This window comes from Glycine max, chromosome 10 (assembly GCF_000004515.6).
Source record: "Glycine max cultivar Williams 82 chromosome 10, Glycine_max_v4.0, whole genome shotgun sequence".
In the NCBI taxonomy this organism is placed as follows: Eukaryota; Viridiplantae; Streptophyta; class Magnoliopsida; order Fabales; family Fabaceae; genus Glycine; species Glycine max.
In genome coordinates this window covers 25,013,219-25,038,636 of record NC_038246.2, presented here as the reverse complement: position 1 = coordinate 25,038,636, position 25,418 = coordinate 25,013,219, and the positions used below count along the sequence as shown (strand labels likewise).

Here is a 25,418-nt window from a genome sequence, read left to right as displayed (position 1 = left end):
AGAATACAATTCCTTATAGAAGGAAAAAGCTAGAAGAAGGAGAAGTAAACAATGAAAGTCATTCATTCCCTCCATTCCCTTTCTTATCTTATCCCCTTTACTAAATATTTTCCTCTTGCAATTGTAAAGCCTCCATGAAAATGAGATGCTAAACCCCCTTTATTGGGAACTTGGCAACCAACTACTCTTGATGTAATTTCTCTTCCTATCTATTTATAATATTACATTTGCATTATCCTTTCTTGTGCTTAATATTATTACTTTTGGCTTGATCACCCATTTGCATGGTAAGTTTTAGGGGTAGCGTTGGGAAATGTTATTTTCTAATAGAATTGAGAAATAGTATCTAAATAAAATTATCACTAGGGATAAGTTGATATTTGTTTAGCCTGTTATACATCTCTATTCTTAATGTAATTTACTATTTTAGCTCTGCAAAGGGATTTAGGAGAGAAATAGATAAATTAGACTCTTTCGTGTGGAGGACCAAAGTTAGAATATACTAGTAGAGGCAGGTGTAAATTGAAATAATTATAAATAGAGAAAACTAATTAACATTACATCAAAGAGTAGCTCTGGTAGGCTAAGTTCCCTACATTCTCATCTTCTGAATTTCCTTCTACAATATTATTGGATTTTCTCATATTTTTTTGTCTTTAATTAATTAATTAATTTAAATTCATGTTTAATTCTTTTTCTTATTTGATTTAATTTTCAGCAATTTAATTTACTGTTTGTTACAACCTTTTCAAGTCTTTTTATTAATCAAATATTCATCTACCTAAGTACAAACAACGTCCCTATGGATACGATACTCGAGCTTTCATTTTAACTTTACTACTTGGGATGCATTGGTACACTTGTCAATCCATTAACAGTGAAACCCTTCAAGTTTTCTTTACTGCTTCTATATAACTATTTTCTTTGTATAAGTTACGTCTACACTACTATGTCCAAGCTTTGTGAACTGGTTTTTAAACACAAAGTGATTTTGAACCCCTTGGACGAACCTCATCATCCATTGATATCTGTTTGAGAAAAACTTTCAAAATTTTCGAAAGACTAAGTTTTATCCATCACACTATTCAACCCCCCCCCCCCCTTCTAGTGTGTTTCAGGTAATTCAATTGGTATCAAAGCTTAGCCTTTAGGTTGAGCTCTTGACAATGTAGAGGAAACAAAATTCTTGAAAATGATGGAAGAAGGATTTGCTGTGAACAAGTCTCCCATGTTCAAGGGAGCCAACTATGAATACGGGAAGGAAATAATGATTGCCTTCTTTGAATCTTCTCACATTGATATGTGGGATGTTGAAGAAAAGGGTAATCACATTCCTTTATGTTAGACAAGTGGCCTCAGATATCTTAAGAAGGGGGGTTGAATTAAGATATTGCAAATTATTTTCCCAATTAAAATTCTATTACAATTTCAATGCAAGTTACAAGTTCCCAAAAAAATGAACTCTTAAATAATGATTCAAATAGAACAATCTGAATATAAATGTAAAGCAATAATAAATAAACGAGTTTAAGGAAAGAGAAAGTGCAAACTCAGATTTATACTGGTTCGGCTACACCCTTTTGCCTACGTCCAGTCCCCAAGCAACCCGCTTGAGAGTTTCACTATCTTGTAAAATCACTTTACAAGTTCTGAACACACAAGGACAATCCTTTCTTTGTGTTCAGATTTCTTTACAACAAGAGACCTTCGGTCTCTCAATCCCCTTTGAGAATTTAGATAGAAGAGAAGAATAAATCTCTCTTGAAAGAGATAGATTGTACAATCTGAGCACTCAATTAATTCCTTATCGAATTGCAAGTGTATTGGCCAAGAAATTCTTAAGAGGATAAAATGTTTTTGCTCTTTGAGAGAATAAGACATTTTGTTATGAAAAACTCTGAGCAAATTCGTGTTCCAAGTCACATATAAATAGACCTTTTGTGGCCATGTAAAAACCATTTGAAAAGATGTGACTCTTAGAAATAATTTTCTGAAAATCTCCTCTGGTAATCGATTACAGGATTTGTGTAATCGATTACATGTTTTAAAATTTGAATTAAAACGTTTATTAACTGCTGGTAATCGATTACCAATATTGTGTAATCGATTACACAGTCTAAAATTTGAATTCAAATTTTAATAGCTGTTGTAAACCATTTTTGGCCACTGGTAATCGATTACCAGAGAGTAAATCTCTTGAAAAAAACTTTTTAACTTAAATTTCTTGGACAAACCTTTTGCTATTTCAATTAGGAATTCCCTTCCTAAAATACTAGAGATCTTCTTGATGTTGTATCTTGTATTCTTGAATCATTGTCTTGAATTAAACTTGAGAAGCGCATTTTCATCAAATCATCACGATCATCATCAAAACATCAAAGACAAAGGCTTTGCTTCTACACTTTAGATTCTCAAAAGAATGAGATCCCTAGGAAAAAATGGATGGATGATCATAACTCCAGATTTCTTATCAATTCACGTGCAAGGAATGCTTTATTATGCTCTCTATCACAAGATGAACATTCCTAAGTAAATAGCTTCAGAAGTGCTAAACAAATATGAGACATCTTAGCCATTACCTACGAAGCATCCTTTGAGGTAAAACGTAACAAGTTGAGCCTCCTAACATGTAAGTATGAACTCTTTAGTATGAAAGAGGGAGATTTATATTAGTAGCATAGTCAAACATGAACAAAGAGGAAGACATATGAGCAACGGAGTAGGAGAGAAACAGAAACACAAATTGAAGCCAAGAAAGTTGGGCTTGGATGTACCATGCAAGTTTAAGATTTATTATAATTTTTTTTCTTGTTTGTATAGGGACAAGGACAACATTTTGATACTAGAATTTTCATGTGCAACCTGATAATTTACATATCTCAAAGTTCTTGTCACCTAAACCATTTCACCGGCTATATACTTGGTGAGAAGGAAGTAATTGAATGAAATATACTGCCAAGTTTGTAGTTTAGTTGATCTTAATTTTAATGGTGTTGTATTGGTACCACTACTACAAAAAGGTGATTCTACATCGGTTCTTAGGCACTTTTCGTGACGGTTTTGAACCGTCTTTGTAGCCGATGTCTTAGAATTTTCTACGACGGTTTTTTAGAAACTGTCTTAGAAAAACTATATATTCTAAGACGGTTTTCAGGAAAAATAATCATTTTATAATATATAGCTTTTTTAAGACGGTTTCTCAAGAACCGTCTTAGAATATAATTTTTTTTAAAAATAAAATAAAAAAGAAATTATGATTCTAAGATGGTTTTTAAAGAACCGTCTTAGAATGTTAGATTGTAGACTGTATTTCTTTTTTTTTAAAAAAAATAAAATAAATTAAAATTATGATTCAAAGACGGTTTTTAGAAAATCGTCTTAGAATATAGACATTTTAAGATGGTTTTCCAAAGAATCTTAGAATGTATTTTTTTTAATATATATATATATATATATATATATATATATATATATATATATATATATATTTAATAATATATTTTTAAAAATTATGCTTATATTTTTTTCTAATAAAAGCAAGCAGCAAAATTTTCTTCAACCACAGAATAAGCATAAGTTTTTCAAGTAGAGTAAATTCAGTTCTTATCAAGATGAACAAGCTTGGAAGAAAGACTAACATCTTTGCAACTGGACTCAATGAACATGGTATATAAACACACTTCTAATCACATTTAGAGATAAATTAATTTAATCTTTTAAATCATAATTAGTCACAAAATAAAGTTGCATGCAGTAAAACTTGGGCAAAAAATAACTGATACAATGAAAGGAAAATTAAGCCTAGGAGCTAGAATTCTTCATGTTGGAGGAGTGAAAAAAGTTTTCATGCAACTATTCCGTGTAAAAGATGGAGAGAAGTTACTAAAAGCGTCTTAGTGCTACCTATCAACCACACTTCGGGAAGCATACCTCATGCATGTGCCACAACGAAGCATGCCAAAGAGCTCCATGAGCCCATCTTGCCTAAAATTCAATAGCCACCTAAAAATTAGACATACCCAATTGAATTCAAGAGGTAGAATTAAATTGAAATATTTCATCGGATGAAAATTTTATATACTTTCAAAATTTAATTCCTAGAAATATGAAACCAATATAATCACTTATTGCTTATTAAAAATAATATATATAATGATTTGAAATTAAAAATTGAGGTGTACTTTGATATTATTATTTATGTTTTTTTTATACGTTTAGTGACAACAACGAAATTTTAATTTAAGATAATTTTGGTACAAATAATTTAAACTTCCATGGCCAATTAAGTCGACCTTAGTATATTATATTCATGTTTTAGTTGATTATGTTATGATTGGAACCAAGATTCCATCTCACAAATAATATGTTAACTAACTAAAATTTAAGCATGTTTGAAGAAAGATAGCTATATAACTTGCCTTAATATAATTATCTCGGTGTCATCATCATTAGAATGAAGTTCTGGAAGTGGCGGGTAATCATTTGGATTGTAAGGCAGCATATTATCATAAAGAAGAGAAGCAGTGTAATGTTTTTAATTATACAACCACTCTATATAACAGAACTCTACTGAAATGAATTTAATTGTATACTAGTATTATCGCTAACCGTGAAAATAAAAAAAAGGCAAAAAATTATTTCACCCAATATTAAATATAGCCCTTCATGGTTAGATTGAAACAGCCACCCCTAGCACCTAATATTAAATATAGTGAAAGATGAAAATTAAAAAAATATATATACATAACTTTAAAACTTATTATGTGATTCTTAATTAAATTTTAATCTTTATCATTCATATGTTGTTTGAGAAAAAAGATTAAAAAAAAAGTACAAACAACAAGAAAAGGATAGAAACTAAATACTTACTGCAAGTATGAGTTGGGATTGTACAAACTCATGCATGTCATGAAGGCAAGTAACTGCAAAAAAGGAAACACGCTTTCTTGACTACAAACAAAATAGTAAGAGTTTTTCTATCAGATTTATCATGATCAATTTCGTGAAGTATATATATAATGTGAAAATAATAAATCAAATAATAAATGAATAGCTGGTAATTGAAAACTTTATAAGAAATATACTTCTAATTCACAACATATATCTTAAATATTTCTTTTTAAATTTAATTTAAAATTAAAATATGTTTTTTTGTTTTTATTCTAAGAACAAAAATAAATGAAAAAAATATGAAAATGCATAATGTTTGGGGCCGAACATCCGATTTCATAATATCCACTTATAATAATACTTATAATCAAAACAAAACTTTGTAATAATACTAATAATCAAAACACCTTTGGGGCCCAACATCCGATTTCATAATATCCACTTGTCCTCAAAGTATGAAAATGCATAATGTTTTTTCTACTTCCACTCTTTTATTGCATATTTGCATGTATTTTTTACTATGGTATATAAACTAAGTCAGTATTTTTTTACTTTATAGTATAGGTTCTAGGAATTATATATAATTAAAACGTAAGAGAATAATTTAATACTAAAATTTCACAATTATATGAAGCTTTTAAGTACAAAAAAAGTAAAATTGGCAGAAACAATGATAACATTTATGCAGATAGAAAAAGAAAATTTGCAGGATGTGAAGTGATCCTTTTCTGAATATATTCCAAAAACCCCTCCTTCCGCAAAAGAAGAATAAAAATTTACTTTAAATTATATAATTCAAGCTAGTTGTGCCAACTAGAAAAGAAAGGAAAAAGAGAAGAAACTTAGCCCATAATAATAGCAGGGTAAAAGCACATAATACACAATACAAAGCATTTCCAGCCTGAATACTAGGTGGATGCACACTAAGCACTATAGACAAATCTAGCTAAGTTTTCATTCCCATCCTTCCAGGTCCTTAACACATAAACCCACCAATCAAAAAAGATGAACAAGTAGGACAAGATAACCATGTATAAACTAAGAGAGGTGTTATTTAGTAAGAAATGTAGCGGTGCAAATTTTATCAAATTTAATATTAACAAATCAAAGTGATGGATAACAATTCAAGCGAGAGAGAGAGAGAGAGAGTATTAGCTGAATTCAATAAACTTACCTTATTTAAAATTCATATGGATTCGTACATACATCTTCCGTACTAATTATCATTTTCCATAAACTAAATGGATGAAAATTAACAGTGTGCTACTATGCAAGCAACCGGATACTTAAATGACATCATAAACTAGTGGATATGACATAATTTGCACACTTTCCCTTAAGAGCCAAAACCTAGACCTTGCTTTGAAGGTCAGGTTGCTTAGAAAAAAATTAAAATATGATCATATTGGTAAAATGAGAACTCCATTTGTATGATGTTTTCATAAATTTAACAAAGATCCATCTCATTCCAGAACCAAAATGGATTAAATTTTTTGTACAATTATTATGTATTGATTTTGATCTTTTTCGTAGGCATTATGCACATTTTGATCTTACCCCAATAAGCTTTCCTGCATTCTCAGGCCTCTTTCCAACCTTCAAAGCAGCCGCAGTAGCAGCTTCTGAAGAAATTCCCGCCTGTTTTCCAATTGAAGTTAGCAGAGCAGATAAGAGGCAGAGTATATAGTTTGGTGAGGGAGCTTCTGAAAGATTTTCCCCAATGTTTAAGCTAATAACAATATAACAACTAATTACAGCTCAATCGGATCACCTAAGCTGTAAATAATATAAAAAAATTGAGAATTCAACAAAAAAAGAATATACAAATATAACTTAATAAGCCAACAAGTTTATTGCAATGCCGTTTTAGTGTACTTTCAATGAGAACAAGAGTTGCATGAAGATTGTAAATGGCGTTCTACAAAGTAAGATTAATAAGCCATACCACAATTCTCAAAAGCTGTGTCCGAAAATCCAATCCCTAACGGAACAATAGATTCTTCATCATCCACATTACTCGCGCATTCCACGTTTTCGGACTTTGGAGAATCGCCAACATCTTCCAAGAACAAATCCTTTCTTACCACTAACAGCCTTCTCACAAAAGCTGAAGCAAAAGAAATGTGCAATTTCAGTAGAAACAGTAAAAGAGAATGTGTGCAACGAAGAAACAGAAATGAAAGGGGAAAATGAAGATATGAACCAAGTTTCACAAAACGATAAATGAAAAAGAAAAGAAAAAAAACAAATGCTTTGTAGAAATGTGTGAGAAAGAGAAGAAGACTAATGCGAAGGAGGGTAACTAGCGGCATTTTGAAACCAGAGTTCATGAAAACCATTTGGTAACTTTCAACATTTTCCTAAGTGAATATCTCCCAAGTTCAATAATGGCCTGCACCTTCAAGGCTACTTCTCATCCTAAACAAATAATGCACTTCGAAAATAAAAAATAAAATCGAAAAAACCGAAAGGAAACAAAAGCAAACCTGAGCGGCTTTGTAGGCGGAGCTCTCAGCGGCTTCCTTGTGGTCGGCACCGGTCTTGAACTCGGCTAGGTACCTGTGGTAGTCTCCCTTCATCTTGAGGTAGAAGACCTTGGAGTCATTGGAGGTGGCAGAGGGGATGAGGCGAGTGTCGAGGAGCTTGAGGATTCCGTTGTAGATGTTGGAGAGCTCGGCCTCGATTTTTGAGCGGTAGTCACGGATGACGGTGACTTGGTCCTTGTTGCCGCTACTTCGGCATCGTCCAGGGGATCCAATGGGCCGCGCTCTTGCAAGCATTCACAAGGGAGAGTATGGAGGACAAGGTCCAGAAGTAGCGTGGCTGCGCGATGATCTCTTCTTACTCCAACACTTTCAAACCCTAATTTTATTATATTTATTTATTTATAAAAGAAAAATACACTTATTTTAAGACGGTTTTTCAAAACCTTTTTAGAATGGTAGTTTCTAAGGCGGTTTTTATAAAACCGTCTTAGAATGATTGTATTTATTTACAAAAATGTCACCGCATTTCTTTCTAAGACGGTTATCTATCAATTTAAAATCAACGTCGTAAAATCAACTTTTTCTAGTAGTGTACCATAGTTGCATTTATCCACCATTTGTTCGGTTCTAATTATCTTTGATAAACACGGATCCTAATCTAGCACAAAGTATCAGTGCTGCAACTGCTCTTGAAGTTAAAGCTGCAGGGATTCCTTATGTATTTGGAGGTTTCGTGGCAGCCTTAAAATCCGATCCTGTGTGGGTGATGAATGTAGTTCTTGCACAAAAGCCACCCACTCTTGATGTTATCTTTGACAGAGGCCTTATTGGAGTCTATCATGATTGGTATGAAATGAAGTTATTGATACAAATCTGCATAGCTAAGAAATTATTCTTTATCCAGTGTTTTTCAAGCTTCTCTATTGTTCCAATAAAAAATATATATAAATGATAGTGAAAGAATTGTTCATTTATCTAAATTCAGATTATTCAGATACATACATACTAAGTGCATTCAAGAATCCCTGTGCTCACATGCACAGTTTGAGCAGTTTTCACAGTTCTTGATCAAATTGACATTTTCACACTTGACAAGCATATAATTCCCATATTACATTTGAATTGTGTTTATTAAAGACTCAATAGCATAAACAATTGCAGGGAAATGATATAGAAACAAAACCTGTAATTTCACATTTACTTGAACTAACATGTCATCCTTTGTTTTCTTAAATTAAAATCTCTGGACGGACTTTCACTTTAATAAACAAATAAACTTTTTATTTTTTGACTTTGAATTAACAATTGTTTGAATTCTGAAATAGCATGTAGGCTTTAAAGACGTTTATTTTTTCCTTTTGTATTTAATCTATATACATTTTTACAGGAATGATAAAAGGTGACATAGAAGAGCAGATAATGAGAAACATATATAATCATGAACAGGATGACTTATCTAAGAAATCCCGAGGCAAAGAAAAGATAAGTGATTCAAAATCTTCATGGTCCTTAATAATATAAAGTTTTGAAGGAGGCACTAGTATCGATATAAGTGTTCATTTTAAAATTATTTCTAGCTTAAGAGTTAAAAGATTTCAATTTGATATGGGTCTGTGATCGAAAGGAAGATTTCGGTGTAAGAGAAATCAAGACCAAGTAATCAACAATGGAGAATCAAGATCATAAAGCATTTATCAACAAAGGTGATCTTAGAAGTTTATTATTATTATTGGCAAATAAGATTTCACATATATGTAAAGCATGGATGTATGCAAGTAAATGCATGTGATACTAAAATGCAATAAAACTATTCTATGCTTACTGATTGATAGTTTTGCAGTTGTCCAAGGCTTTCTACCTTTCTTTAATATTGAATATATGCATAATCTATGATATAATATTGTTTCACAAATTTATATATATAATTATTTTTACGATTAAAAATAAGGTAAAATCATTTTGAGTTATGCTGGATCAAAATAATTGAGTGTTTGATGAAGGAGAAATAAGATAAAATAATTTTAACAATAATGAGATCTATTATAGTATTTCTCATATATTTTTACTCATTTCTCCATCTCTCTCCTTATATTTTTTATTTTATTTCTCTTTAAATTACGAAGGTGCTTACATATTCAGAAATCTTTTATTTGGAGTTACCAATAAATTTGTGTTTTGTTACTTCCTTTTAATGCATCTCCTTATACGTGAGATAGTGATATAATTGTGCCTTTGTATTCACAATTGGCTTCCCTCGTTATTAGTGTTTAATCTATTAGTGTTTATGAATTCAGTTGTTAATTTATTAGTGTTTAATTTTTGTAATGTAAGCAGGGTTGATATGTGTTGTCATAATTTAATTGCAGAGTTTAGAAGATGTTACTGGCATAGAATTTTGAATGTTTATGGATTTAATTACAATCATTTTATAAGTAAAAGAAATCTATTTTGTATTAGTAAAATGGTCTTCTAATTTTTTATAATTTTTTTTAAAAAAAGATATTTTAAGGCGATTATTTAGAGAATCGTCTTAGTTTATTTTTTAAGACGATTATCCAAAAATCATTTTAGAATCCTCTATATTTTTTTATTTTTTATTTTAAAAAAAATTCTAAGACAGTTATTCTGAGAATTGTCTTAAAAAGTCTATTACAATTTTTCAGAAAAATCATTTTAGAAACTTCATTTTTTATTTTTAAAAAAGAAAACATTCTAACCCAATTTTTAAAATTTTTTTAAATACATTCTAAGACATTTCTAAGACTTTTTTCAAGTCAAAATCATCTTAGAATGATAGTTTTTCTAAGACAATTTTTAGGAACCATCGTGAAAAGTCTTGACTTTCCACGACGTTAGCTTCAAAGACGGTTCAAAATTTTCGTTGAATGTGTCAAAAAATCGTCGTTGAATATGCTTTTTCCAGTAGTGATTGTATTCCCTAGTTGTTCCCTTTGAGCTAAATTGATATTTTCTTTGTTACCCAATTGTGTTAAAAGTTTAGTGCTTGCTACTTGATGACTTGAAAAATAGGGGGACATCACCGAATATTGGTTTGGGTGGACCAAAGATTTCTCCTATGATGCTTCTCCTTTAGTAATAATAATAAAAAATCCATAAAGGAAAAATAAGGCAATCAAAAAGGCCTTCAAACAAATGTATTGAAAAGTTTTGTTTCATAAGCATAAGAAGAAGCTTGGTCCCTACAATTTTGGATGTGTAAGTGCAAAAAATAACAATTGTCCCCCTTGGGTAGTTTGTCACTGAGTACAGGTTGTTTCTTAAGTCTTTCTTTATCATTTTCTTTTCACTAACCACCTTTCACTGTAGCTTAGTCCCATTACACCTTGTGATGCATCACTTTCATGCATACTATAATTTTTCTTAGGTTGAGTTGATTGATAAATAAACTGAATGCATACTTCTTGGGTTGTGATATGAGTACTTTATCTCTTTTCCTAAAACACTAGGAGTGGTAAGATGAGTGATTAGTTGGTCTTTATGGAACTGAACATGTTGGTTGACATTGAAAGCCTAATGGAATTCTATGAGATTTATCTTGTGAATGTGGTTGTTTCTTCCTATCAACTCTACATCTTTCTGTCTATAATAATTTAAGGGATTCTCTATGTAGAAGTATATAACACAAGAAGGGGGTTGAATTTTGTCTTTTGGGTTTTTAGAAATTTAAAAAAATCTCTAAGAATAAAAACAAATTTATTGTCTGATGCGGGTAAACCTAAAAACACTTAGAGAAGTTTGGTTAAGACTTTATCAGATGATGAGAAATAAAATTTTCTTTGTAAAAAAAACAAGATATCAGATCTAAAAACAAATTCAAACTCTTTGTCAATTAAAGTAATAGAAAAAAGAACACAAAGAATTATATTGGTTCATCTCAAACCCAAGCCTACGTCTAGTCATTGGCAACCCACCAAGTTTCCACTAACTTATCAAAGTTACGAGTATTTTTCATTATCACTTCTTGCTCTCACACATGCAAGCTCTTCCCCAAGCTTGTTTTAAACCCAGTATTCTTTGTCCTAACAAGCCACTACTAGCTTTAAATAAATCAACAAGATTTGTTAGAGGTTTTGCGCACTGACTAAATTTGTGATCATTTTATAGACAAATAAATCACTCAACACTTTTAGTCTTTTCTCCCAAGGTATATAAAGTGTTTTAAGAGCTTAGTATCTATACAAAGATTTACAAAAATCTTTACACAAAAGAATGAAAGAATATGTTTACGAAGATTATTCATGTCTTGTTCCTTCAAAGCTTCTTTTATATATAGCCTTCATTATCAAGTACCTGTTGTCTCACAATGGTTGGATTCTTTACTCTGCTCTTCGTTTGAAGTCTTGAGTCTGTTGGAGCATTTAATTCTTTCATTAAATGCACATCCTTTCTTCATGCAAAGTTCATGCTTATAGGATAATATGTCTTGTACTTTAGCAGGGAAGTCACTTCTTTCACCATAGTAGGTCTGCAACAACAAAATGTGCCATTTAATGAGGATTAACATCTTCCAGACTGTAGATTCCATTTATTCTTTGTAGGGCTATGACAGATCCTAGGAAAATATTTTATGCATAAAAGAATCCCAGACATATAGTATTAAATGAAAGTCTTAAATTCACTACTTGAAATGCTATGACAGATCGTCTTATGGATGCATTATTTGAAAATACAAATGCATAGATACAGATCACCATTTGATAGCATATCAAACACATAAATTTCTCTTGAATTAACACTCTATAAACGGTTTCATGATTTCATAAAAGTTGTGTTAGTTTCTAATTTAGAATAATTTCTTAAGGCTAAAAAATGCTCAAGTGTGGGGTAGTTGATTGATCGAACCTGACAAGTGCACCGGATCGTGCAAGTAGTATAAAACGGTAAGAACCGAGTATCGAACTCTTGGGGAACTTGTGTTACTTGGTAAAGCTATATTCCGTGAATAGGTGTCTTGTATGAAAATATATGTGTGGACTATGAACAGGTATGTAAACTAATTATTAAAAAGGAAAATCACGTGATGTTATAAGGAGACAACATGTTGTTCTTCCTATTAGGTGCCTGATGTTATAAGGATATTCTTTACTTAACGATGCTTATGTGTTCTATGGTGTATCCTGAAATGCTAAACCCTGATCCTTCATGATAGTCTAGCCTAATCCTGATCAAGCATCGTCCTCAGATCCCTCTTGTTGGACTAAACTTGACCAGAACCGCATTAAGACAAACATACAAACAACTAGGTTACCATACCCTGATCCCTCGTGATAATACGATAAACTAGCCCTGTCCTATCAAGTTCTAAGAATCAGACCAATTCTCACTATTGAATGATCCTAACAAAGCATGCATCTATGTGATCAAGGCAAAAGCATAATAAAATGACGTACTGATACCACAGAGAACACATAAAACATCATTAAATAGATATAAAGGTATTTACATCAAGTACCTACAAGGAAGAACCAACAGAGGATTTAGCTCTCCATATCTGGGAAGCTTCCTTTACAACAAAGAGAAGAGAAAAATGAAGAATTGAAGAAATACAAGTAGTGGGGATGTCTCCTCCACATCTAGAACCTCACAATCACTCACAAACTCATCTCATGCTCTCAGGATGGCTTCCTCTTCAAGCTCAGTTCTCTGCCAGTCTTCGCACAACAAAAGCTCTCAAAACTCTCTGGAACTTGGACCTTTCTCTCTCTAGAAATCTCTAAACATGCAAAAGCTTCGAGAAATGCCCAAACTCTCCCTCCATTTCTGATTTCAGGCTTAAATAGGTGGTCTCATTGGTGCTCTCGCACTTAGCACGACTCTGGCTCGCTGAGCGCACATAAGTGAATTTTGGCTTAGCGCACGTCTTCTCGCTTAGCGGATGGATGCAAGTGGTGCGATTAGCGGGATGAGCTCTCGCTTAGCGCGCATGTACAACTCATCCTTCTTCTAGATTCTTCCTCGCGCTCAGCCGCAAGAGTGGTGATGCAAGCTCCATTGAAGCTTGTAGGCCTAGGATCTTCTTCATCAATGGATTCCTTTGCTTCTTGGAAGATGAATGGAAGCGGAATGGAGAAAGGAAGAAAGAGAGGAGACGCCACTTCAAGGAGAAGATGAGTCTAGAAAAAGCTCACCACCATAGGAGGCCATGGATAAGAGCTTGGAGGAAGAAGGAGATGAATGAGGGGAGAGGGAGAGAAGAGCACGAAATTTTGTGCTCTAAATGAGCTTTGAAATCTGAAGTTTAATATTCAAAGGATCAAAGTTGAAAAAAATGCACACGCATGACCTCTATTTATAGCCCAAGTGTCACACAAAATTGGAGGGAAATTCAAATTTCACTTGAATTTGTAATTGAATTTGTGGAGCCAAACATTGGAGCCAAAACTTCACTAATTATGATTAGTGAATTTTAGTTATGGTTCAGCCTACTAATCCAAGATCAATTCCAAGATTCTCCACTAAGTGTGCTTAGGTGTCATGAGGCATGAAAAGTATGAAGGACATGCACAAAGTGTGACTATATGATGTGGCAATAGGGTGTAGTAAGCAAATGCTTACCTCCCCCTCTGAAATTTAATTGGATTGGGCTTCTACCAATTCAATTAAATTTATTTCCAACCACACACATCAAATATCCACTTAGTGCATGTGAAATTACAAAACTACCCCTAATACAAAAAACTAATCTAGGTGCCCTAAAATACAAGGGCTGAAAAATCCTATATTTCTAGGGTACCCTACCTACATTATGGAGCCCTAAATACAAGGCCCAAAATTAATGAAACCTTAATCTAATATGTACCAAGATAAGTGGGCTCATACTTAGCCCATGGGCCTGAAATCTACCCTAAGGCTCATGAGAACCCTAAGGCCTTCTCTTGCATTTTTGGCCCAATCTTCTTGGAGTCTTCTATACAATGCCCTTGGGGGGTAGGATTGCATCATTCCCTCCCCCTTGAAAAGTATTTGACCTCAAATCCAGAGGTTCTTGAAACTCATGGATTCTTTCCTCATCACCTGTAAAAAGAATGAAACCATATGTATCAGTGATGTTGGGTATGTTAGAGTATGGTAAAGACTAAAAACCCCTTTCCTGGTCATCTTCCCATGAGAGAATATAGTTCCTCACCAACTCAATGAGTGGTGCTACAAGTATAGAAAAATATGGGACAAACTTTTTGTAAAAGTTTGTTAAGATATTGAAGCCCCAAATTTCCCTTATACTTGGTGGAGTAGGCCACTCAGGAATGACCTTTATTCTCTTAGGGTCCATGGGAAGCCCTTGATCACTATTTAAAAAGTTAAGGAAAGTAATGGAATAATACATACCTTTTTCTTTATTTTCATGTTGATTATTTCTAAAAAAAATTACGACAAACCTAAGGTGTCCCATATGAGCACCTAGGTTTGCATTGAAACAAAAAATAAGAACAAACCTACCTAATGAGTCCCTATGTACACAAATCATGAAGATGTTGGGTGCATGAGTGATTTTACAAAAGAGTGTTGCACCACTCAACACATTCATTATACCACCTATCATAGGGATTTGGTGCCTAATAATACCTATTTTAGGCACCAACAAAGCACGAGGATTTAAGCTCTTGCGAACCAAACCCTCATCCAACAACTCCTTTACTTGAGGAATGACCTCAAGCTCAAGAGGTATGGCGGTGCTAAGGAATGTTTCCCTTGATTGGAGAAGGTAGAAAGATTGTTTAAGAAGGAGTGCTATTTTAATATCACATTTTGTTGCAAAATGATTTTCCTTGTTAACAATCTTCTTGGAGGAATCCTTTTCCTCTTTTTCCTTCCCCTTGGCCTTTGAACACAAGGCCTTACTATCCTTCTTTTTCTTTTGTTTTTCTAGTTTTTCTTCCTCATCCTTCTTATCTTTCATAGTTAGTTGATCTTTGGCCACCTGTGAAGGTGTTTGAGGATGCAACACAAATTTAGTGCCAAGATGGGTGAGGGTAATTTCATTAGTTAGGCCATTGTAAATTATCTTCCTATCAAATTGCCATGGCCTTCCTAAAAGAATATGTCCTGCCTCCATGGGAACTATATCACAATTAACTTCATCCTTATATGTCCTAATGGAGAAAGGTACCTTCACTTGTTGGTTAACTATCATTTCCCCTTGCTCATTGAGCCATTGAAGTTTATAAGGTTTTGGGTGGGGAATGATAGTGAGGTTCAACTTGGAAACTAATCTTGTGCTACAACAATTGCAACAAGATCCACTATCCACAATGAGAGAACAAGTTTGATCTAAAATTTTGCATCTTGTATGAAAGATGTTCTCTCTTTGGGATTGAGATAGATCACAAGATTGACCTCCAAGGAGCCTTCTAACCATTAAGAGGTCACCTTCTTTATGGGGGTAGACTTCCTCACTAGACTCTTCACCCCTTACTTCATCTTCACTTCCACTAGAGGAAGGGCAAGAAGTAGTCTCCTCTTGACTACTATAAATGTCTTGACCCCTCATGATCATGGTTTTCTTTGTGGGGCATTGAGAGGCAATGTGACCTCTCCCAAGACATTTGAAGCATTTAATCTTGCTAGTCCTTTCTTGGGAACTAGTCTTAGGGGTGTATTTCTCTATGGTCTTACCCTTATCTTCCTTGGGTTTTGAAGGTGCAGCCCCTAAAATTCCATGGGCTTGGTCCTTCCTTGGATAAGAGTGAGAGCCATAAGATTTTGAAGAAGGCTTTCTTTTAAGTTGTTGCTCCACTCTTATACAAAGTTGGACTAGCTCATCTAGGTCCCTATATGGAAGGAGTTCAACCTTGTCCCTCACTTCCATATTAAGCCCACTAAGGAACCTAGCTATGCTTGTTCTTTCCTCCTCCCTAAGTCCAGCTCTTAAAAGGAGTAATTCCATTTGTTGTCTATATTCTTCAACACTCATACACCCTTGTCTAAGCCTTTGGAGCTTGTACATAAGCTCCCTCTCATAGTAGGAGGGAATGTGTCTCTTCCTAAAGGCACTCTTAAGATCATTCCAACACTCTACTGGAGGATCCCCATGAATCCTTCGTTCCCTAACAAGGGAAGTCCACCAATAGAGGGCATACCCTTGAAAGCTAAGGGTAGCCAATGGAACTTTTCTCTCTTCACTAATATGATGGCAAGCAAAGAGTTGTTCAACCTTCATTTCCCAATCTAAGTAGGCTTCAACATTATCTTTTCCATGGAAATATGGGAGGCTAATGTTAACCTCTTGAGGCCTTCTATCCTTTTCTCTTCTTTGGGAGTGATGTTTAGTATGTGAGCTATGACGCCCTCTGTAATAGTCGCTAAGTTCTTCACTTAAACTCTTGCAAGAGTTATGACTACTAAAGGAGGCATGTTTTTCTCTTTTCATTTCTTTCATTATTTTTCTTCTTTCTTTCTCTCTTATTTTCTCTTTTTCATCTTGACTTATTTCTTCCACTCTTTTTTTACCTTTTTCTTTTCTCTCTTGTTTTTCTTTCCACAACTTAAGGGATCTCAACTCATCTAATATCTTATACAAGGGGTCCTTAGGAGTAGAACCCTCACCATTAACACTAGATGAAGAATGAAGACTCATGTTGGTTCCTAAGTTATGGTTCTTTCTTGTTGGGGGTTTGAAAACAAAGGTAAAAGAAACTATGGTTGAAACTAGCCAAAATAAACACTAAAAGAGGTGTGAAATATAAGGTAAAAACTAATTGGTAAAAGGAAATCTATCTAGACGGTTTGACAATGGAGGGTAAAGGAAATAAGCTATGAAAGTAAGCAAGAAATGAAAACTAGGCGGATCCTAAGAGTGTTTGGATGACCTCATTTAAGGTTCCCAACAAAACACTCACTATCCTAAGGGAAAATTGCCTAAAATTATTACACACAAATGGAAGTAGGGTGACCTAGTGGAGGCTCCCAACTTACTTCCAATGAAAGGCCTTTTTGTTACAAAATTTGAAAGCAAAGAAAATTGCCAATTACAAAATTACAAAGAAAAAAGTCCTCAATTGTGGTGGCTATTCTCTCTTTAGTGTTTCACTCAATTTGGAGTGCTTCTTAGTCCAATAGCTCTTAAGGTGGTTGGCCCCTTGCTTCTTGACTCAAATTCTTCAAGATATGGCACCAATCCTCGTTTCCAATTCCCTATATTGCAACTCACAAGCAATAACCAAAGACCAAAAAAATTGAAATGAAAGCTAAACCAAAATAGAGTTTTAACAAGATAAATTTCCAAGGATTATTCAACAATTAAAGCAATGAAAAGCACAAAAAATCAAGCTAGGACTCAAAGAGAAACCTAGAATGGCTCTAGAGTAGAGTAGAAAAACTATAAAAAAAAAAGACTGAAGAAACCTCTAGTTTTGGAACTTGTTTTCACAATAATTTTCAATTGAAATTTCACAACTAGGATTGGTATAAAATAGGCACCAATTATAGAACAAATTTTGAGCCAAAACAACAAGCACACTTTCCTTTCACTTTTTTTTTCCTGGACACTGATTTTTCTGCCAACTTGTGCGATTTTTCTTATTTTTTCCTTTAATCCAAATCGCTTGGTTCTTTTTTTATAATTTTGGTCCTGATGTCTAGAAAATTCAGTAAAAATTTCAGCTCAAAACTCGTAGTGACCAATTCCCAGTAATTTATACAATTTTGTATGTTCAAGCTGCCAGCACCAGCGATTTCAACCTAGAAATCAAGAGTAGTGTTTATGTTGCTTAAGGCTTGGATAGTTACAATTTGTGTTTGCTTATGCTCAATTATCTTGAATAACACAATTCAAGAGAGCTTAAGACTTATTTGATTCACAAATCCAGCCACAACTCAGCACCACAACTCAACTTCATCATAGGCATCATGTAGGAATCTTAGAAAACAAAAAAGAGTTCAACAACAAGACTACTTCTAGGAATTGATTTAGAACATGTTATGAACTAAATAACATGCATGAATTATACTCAAAATTCAAAAGATAGGCTAAGAATGACAAGAATACATGAACAAATGTATCTAGAATTCAATAAACAAAATAAAAATTCAACACAAACTTAGAGCATAATGTGACAATTACTATGACTAAACATGACTCTAAGACAACATGGATTAAGTGATTTACACTTAGATTTTTGTGTTTTTTTAATCAATATTTTGGAAGAACATTTAGATCTAAGGTTCAGCAGAAGAATATTATGAATGAAAAATGATAGAACCTAAAATCAACACAAAACGAAGATTCAAGAGTAGATCTACAAAATTTGAACCATAGAAATGCAAGAACAAGTGTAGATCTAAGATTTAATCGGTTTATTTTTTTTGAATCTACTCTAAACAGCACCAAACCACAAGACAATGGAGGATATACATGGAGAATAAGATGAAGAACAAGGAATTAAAGAGAATTCACCGAACAAAAAGATAGAGGAAGCAAAAGAACATCACCTAGATGAAGATGCTCTTGATACCACATGATGCAAGCTTCATTGGAGCTTGTAGGCCTAGGATCTTCTTCATCAATGGATTCCTTTGTTTCTTGGAAGATGAATGACAGCGGAATGGAGAAAGGAAGAGAGAGAGGAGACGCCACTTCAAGGAGAAGATGAGTCTAGAAGAAGCTCACCACTATAGGAGGCCATGGATAAGAGCTTGGAGGAAGAAGGAGATGAATGAGGGGAGAGGGAGAGAAGAGCACGAAATTTTGTGCTCTAAATGAGCTTTGAAATCTGAAGTTTAATATTCAAAGGATCAAAGTTGAAAAAAATGCACACGCATGACCTCTATTTATAGCCTAAGTGTCACACAAAATTCGAGGGAAATTCAAATTTCACTTGAATTTGAAATTGAATTTGTGGAGCCAAACTTTGGAGCCAAAATTTCACTAATTATGATTAGTGAATTTTAGTTATGGTTCAGCCCACTAATCCAAGATCAATTCCAAGATTCTCCACTAAGTGTGCTTAGGTGTCATGAGGCATGAAAAGTATGAAGGACATGCACAAAGTGTGACTATATGATGTGGCAATGGGGTGTAGTAAGCAAATGCTCACCTCCCCCTCTGAAATTTAATTGGATCGGGCTTCTACCAATTCAATTAAATTTATTTCCAACCAAACACATCAAATATCCACTTAGTGCATGTGAAATTACAAAACTACCCCTAATACAAAAAACTAATCTAGGTGCCCTAAAATACAAGGGCTGAAAAATCCTATATTTCTAGGGTACCCTACCTACATTATGGAGCCCTAAATACAAGGCCCAAAATTAATGAAACCTTAATCTAATATGTACCAAGATAAGTGGGCTCATACTTAGCCCATGGGCCCGAAATCTACCCTAAGGCTCATGAGAACCCTAAGGCCTTCTCTTGCATTTTTGGCCCAGTCTTCTTGGAGTCTTCTATCCAATGCCCTTGGGGGGGTAGGATTGCATCATTTGTACAAAGATAATTGGACCCAACCTTGGCCCATGGGCTCAGAAATCTACCCTAAGGCTCATGAGAACCCTAAGGCATTCTCTTGCATTTTTGGCCCAATCTTCTTGGAGTCTTCTATCCAATGCCCTTGGGGGGTAGGATTGCATCAAGTGGTGTACTCAGCTGATGGCTCGCTAAGCGGGCAGATTGGCTTAGCGAGCAAATCAAAATCAACACTTCATAAACTTGCCTAATTAACCTGAAATTGAAAGGTAATGATTATTAAATACACAAAATGGGAGTACTAAGTACTTATTACCTATATTTAACAAAAAGTAATTACAATACTACAAAATAACCATAAATGGGAGGAGTTAGATACAATTTTCATAGATTTCTTACACAAAAGTTAGTCGTATTCATCTACTAACAACTTCCCCAAATTTACAGTTTTGCTTGTCCTCAAGCAAATAAAGAACAACTCACTGGTCCCCACGTGACAAGAATATGCAGTGACTATGTACAAAGGTGTATGCAACAAAAACTATTGATTGAATGATAATAGAATGAAGTAAAATACCCTCATCTCTTGTCTTTCACAAAGCATGCAATTATTCAAAGAGAAGAATATAATGTATCCTGTACAATTAATTGGAGTTAGGCATAAGACAGATATCAAGGAAAGTAGCTTAAACCACAGTCTCACGGCTATTGTTTCACTCAAGCACAAGTGTTTAAGCTTTTCATCAATAACAACTAGCAAGAGGTCCAGTCTTTACACTTCATCTCATGCCATAAAGTCAGAAATGCATAAATAGAATCAGAAGGACTTTCACAGGCTTGTAGTGAGGCTTGGCTACAAAAATAATTGGTTTTTCTAGGATTCAAAGGCTTAGATTCTAAGAGAGCACAAATCCTAGACTTATCCAAGTAGTCTTTTCAATACAATTAGCTTACTCACTAGCCTTTCACTTTAATTTGCATTTGACCTTATTACAAAAGCACATACTTTCTTTGATTGGTTTCTTTCTTTCTTCTTTTTTTTTTTCTTTTTTTTAACACAACTTATTTGTTACGTGTGCTGATGTGCTTTACCTTTTACTTTACATCCCAGTTAACTCCCCCAAATTTTGGGGTAGATTTCCTTGAACCATATGCTCTCCTAGAATCTAAACAAGGCATCTAGAGTTATTCATTCAAGTTCAGGGTTCAATTTTGCAACTTTAATTTGTCTCACAAAGGGTGCAAAGGATACAATTATAATTCAAGGTAAGCTTTTTGGTCAATTTGCTTGTATATACAACCATGGCCTTCATCATGTCCACATTCATACATTTCATTCTAAAATTCAGAAATTGATGCAAAGACTAATACTCAAAGCTAGTCGTTCACTCACAGTTTAAGATCACACTCTCACCGGTTATGGTTCAAGCTTTTCTTTCTCAATCAACCTGTCTACTGACTAACAATTCTAATTGCAAGTTCATATTCCTGTTCTTTCTTTGTCTAACATACACACTTGGTCAAACTTATGAAAATAAACACAATCTTCATCACAATCATGCATTCAATCCAAAATCAGTTTATAACACCAATTTCACAAAAAGATAAAAGTGTTTCACTGCATAATCATCAAGATCAAGTTAAACTATTCCGTATGCTTCAAAACATGCATACGAACTTTCCACAAAAAGTCTATAACATAAGTTTAAACCAGAATTATCTAAGGAAAGGTACTTAAAACATAATAGCTATGATAATTGTCAACATAAACGGAAGGACAGGAATTTAAGAATCCTGTGACTGATCTTGTGTCTCCTCTTCATCTATCAGATGGAAAACAGGGGAATCAGAGAGAGCAACAACTTCTCCAGATGTTGACTCTGTAGGGTCTTCAGAGATGATAATAATAGGTGAAGATGGGGGAGCTGCTTCCAGTTCAGGAGATGATGGATCTGCCACTGGAGAATGTGGATCAGCTGCCACTGGTTCAACCTGTGTAGGTGTAGGCTCAGGAGGAGCGGCAGCCTTGTCGGATCTCTCCTGTTGAGGTGCCTGAGATGCAAAGCTTCCACCAGTTCTCATAATCGAGGGTTGAGCTCTAGGCCAAGCCACCTGCTCAAGGAACTGCTTTACTGACATAATGGACCCTGGAGGAGCTACCATCTGTAGGCTTTGCATAATAATAACTTATCCCTGGAATAAGCTTTGCAGTATAGTGGTTGTGATTTGGGAGCTCTGGGCATCTGGTCCTGCTGATGTAGATGGAGGTGTTGGAGTAGATGATGAAGGGATGTCATCTGCTCTGGCCCTGGTTTTCCTTTTTCTCAATGCCATTTGTAATGAAAAAAAACTCAAAATTCACCTTAGACTACATTTATTCAAGTTGCTGAAATTGACGATGGGCGCTTAGCGGGATACAACTTGCTTAGCGCGCCCTCAGAAATATAACACTTCGGCATAGCACAACAGGGTGCGCTTTAGCCGAATCAAGGCCGCAAAAGATTATGCGCTAAGCTTAGCAGGGTTGCGCTTAGCGGCACCATGAATTTCAGAAATTTCACTAAGTATGTGGGCTTAGCGAGCTAGGCTCGCTTAGCCCAATGGCTGCCGCAATGAAATGAGCTTAGCCCATATAGGCTGGGCTTAGCGCGTGGCTTTCAACAAAAAAAATTGACTAAGTTACCTGGGCTTAGCGAGTCAGCCCCGCTTAGCCACAGGTATCTCATCAGGAAGATGAATGTTCATCCACAAAAGATGAACTCGCTTAGTGCAGCAGGCGTGCTTAGCAAGTTCGTCTGAAAACGCATATATTCAAGCAATATTGATGAACTTGCTTAGGGCAGCATGCGCGCTTAGCGAATTCATCGCATTTTTTAGAAAAACACAGAAAACGAAGTTCATTTTCTCCTCTATTTTTGAGCCTCTAAAAGGCATATCAAACATGCAAACTAGTCAAAACTATCTACATAGTACAATCATTCATAATGTCCTAATTTTTAACTAATCCAATATCATTAAAACCCTAAAAATTAAAAGCTAAATTCTATGGTTTTCTACCCTAAGGTTCACCAAAGGGAATGAGGAACTTACTTGGATTGTTGTTTGCTGAAGATGCGTAGAAGATGCGGAAAGAATAAATGCAAGAATGCACGAATTTAGTGAGAGAGAGGATGCAGGCAGTGTTCTAAAAATTTCAGGCAAAGGCGAGTGTGACTGATGTTACACGCACTTAAGCAATTTTTGATCCTCTCGCTTAGCAAAACGCAACGCTAAGCGAGCCAGAGAGACGTTTGGTTTCTCAAAGAGGTTCGCTTAGCAGAACTGCGCGCTTAGCCCAAGTTTGAAATTCAAAATCTATTTTTTTTAAAAAAAAAACTGGGCTTAGAACACAGAAAGGTGCTCAGCAAATTCTGCAGATCATAATACTTGCAACTCTCGCTAAGCCTGGCTTTGGGTCGACTTAGCTAATATAATGCATCTTGAATACAGAGGGGCATGCGCTTAGCTGATGATGGATCACTTAGCGCTGCTATGGCCGCAAGGAATTGGGCTTAGCTAGCATGAGTAGCACTTAGCTCAATGAACCCTAATTTAGACCGCATCGAAATTGGCTTAGCAGCGACGTCTCGCACTTAGCTAGTGAATATGATGCGCTTAGCGAGCAGGCCATCACTTAGCCCAATTCAGATCGAATTGAAATGGGCTTAGCTCAGCCTTGGCCAGCTTAGCGGACTAAATCAGCCTGAGATGAAAGGGTTGAGCGCTAAGCGCTAGAGACTCTCCGCTTAGCGCATGACAAAAGATGCACTTAGCGCGAGCCATTGTATAAGGGTTTCAAACATCACAAAAGCCCTTATATCTATCATTCAAAAACAAGCTGATATACCCTAATGTAATGATTATGAAGCATGTTCCGCATTATACAATGCATAAAAAAACATAATAGCAGAAATTAGAACTGGGTTGCCTCCCAGGAAGCACTTCTTTAACGTCATTAGCTTGACCCTTTTACCTCAATGGGCGACCAAATATTGGTCCTCATCTTCTGGACTTTTTCTTCAACCTCCATCACCTACAAGAAAACATTATGCTCTGGCACCGACTTGTTTTCTTCAAAAAGATCAAAATTGATCTTCTGATATTCAAAACCCATCTCCAGTGTCTTTCTTCCCATATCAATTATGCAGCTTGCAGTTGACATAAAGGGACGTCCCAAAATGACTAGAACCTCATGGCCTTCCTCCACATCCATGACCACAAAATCAGCTGGAAATACCATATGTTTCACTCTTATCAGAACATCCTCAATTACCCCGTAAGGTCTTGTGATGGATCAGTCAGCAAGCTGTAAAGTCATTCTCATGGGCATGATTTCCAACTATCCCAACCTTCTACACATGGAGAGCGGTATTAGGTTGATACTGGCTTCCAAATCAATGAGAGCCTTTCCCACATTGACTTCACCGATTGAACAAGGAATAGTAACACTTCCAGGCCTTATGTTTTGGTGGAAGAATTCTCTGTATTACAACACTGCAGTTGCCTTCCACAACAATATTCTTCTGGTGGATGTATCTATTTTTCCTCTTCAACATATCTTTCAAAAATTTCGAGTAGAATGGCATTTGTTGCAAAGCTTCCCCAAAAGGCATAGTTATTTCTAGTTTCCTGAAAATATCAAGGAATCTCGCCAGATGGTGGTCCTTGTCCTTCTTGGAAGGTACCACAGGATATGGTACTTTCGTATCCTCATTTGAAGTTGAAGCTTTTTCTTTCTTCTTCTCTCTTGCTTTCTCACTTCTACTCTTTTCTTTCCCCTTTATTTTTTTCAACTTTTTCTTCATTTTCTTTTTCTTTTTCTACCTCTATTTCTTTTTCTTGGTCGTTTATTTCTTTCTCCTCGACCATTATTGGTTTTTCACTCTCCTGACTTGTCACATCTATTACCTCCTCTTTCTTTTTCTCAGTACCATCCTTTCAACAATTTGTTTCTCCAAAGCCACCTTATCCTCATTCTCAACTACCAAACGCTTCTTTTTTCTTGTCATCACAACATTACATTCCTCTTTGGGATTCTTTCCTGTGTTTTCCCCAAAGCTATTGGATGACTTTTCAGCTAATTGTTTGGCTAGTTGGCCCACCTGGATCTCAAGGTTCTTCAATGATGACTCAGTGCTTTTGTGATTTGACATGGTCACCTGCATGAATTGAGTCAGAGTCTCCTTCAGCTTGGTTGTCCTTTGAAAAATGTTAGACCCTTGTTGAGGCAGCCTATTGGAAGGTCCACCCTGGTCTTTGTTGAATTGATTACCAGGGTGTGATCTCCACTGTCCTTGTTGGTTTTAAGGACCTTGCTGGAAACCTGAGAATCCACCTTGATTGTATCCCTGCCTTTGTTGATTCCCCATGTAGCTAACCTCTTGCGTTCGCTCTTCAAAAGGAGTGCAAAGGCCATATTCATGAGTACCACTACATATGGTACAACCTGTAACCTACAAAACTGAAGGCTGTAAAGGTTGACCATTAGAAAAGTTAGTTAGCAACTTACTCAGGGTTTCTATCAGGATCTCTAGTTTCCTAGAGAGCAACTTATTTTGTACCAACACAACGTATTGTGA

The 25,418-nt window shown here is 35.0% G+C and overlaps 1 protein-coding gene across 1 annotated transcript; it reads right to left on the bottom strand.

The window, feature by feature from the left end:
• Window positions 1-6,846: 6,846 nt before the first annotated feature.
• Window positions 6,847-7,687, bottom strand: LOC102667771 (14-3-3-like protein). Its single transcript, XM_041006130.1, has one exon. The coding sequence runs from the start codon at window positions 7,668-7,670 to the stop codon at window positions 7,272-7,274; it is 399 nt and encodes a 132-aa protein (XP_040862064.1). The 5' UTR covers window positions 7,671-7,687; the 3' UTR covers window positions 6,847-7,271.
• Window positions 7,688-25,418: the final 17,731 nt, after the last annotated feature.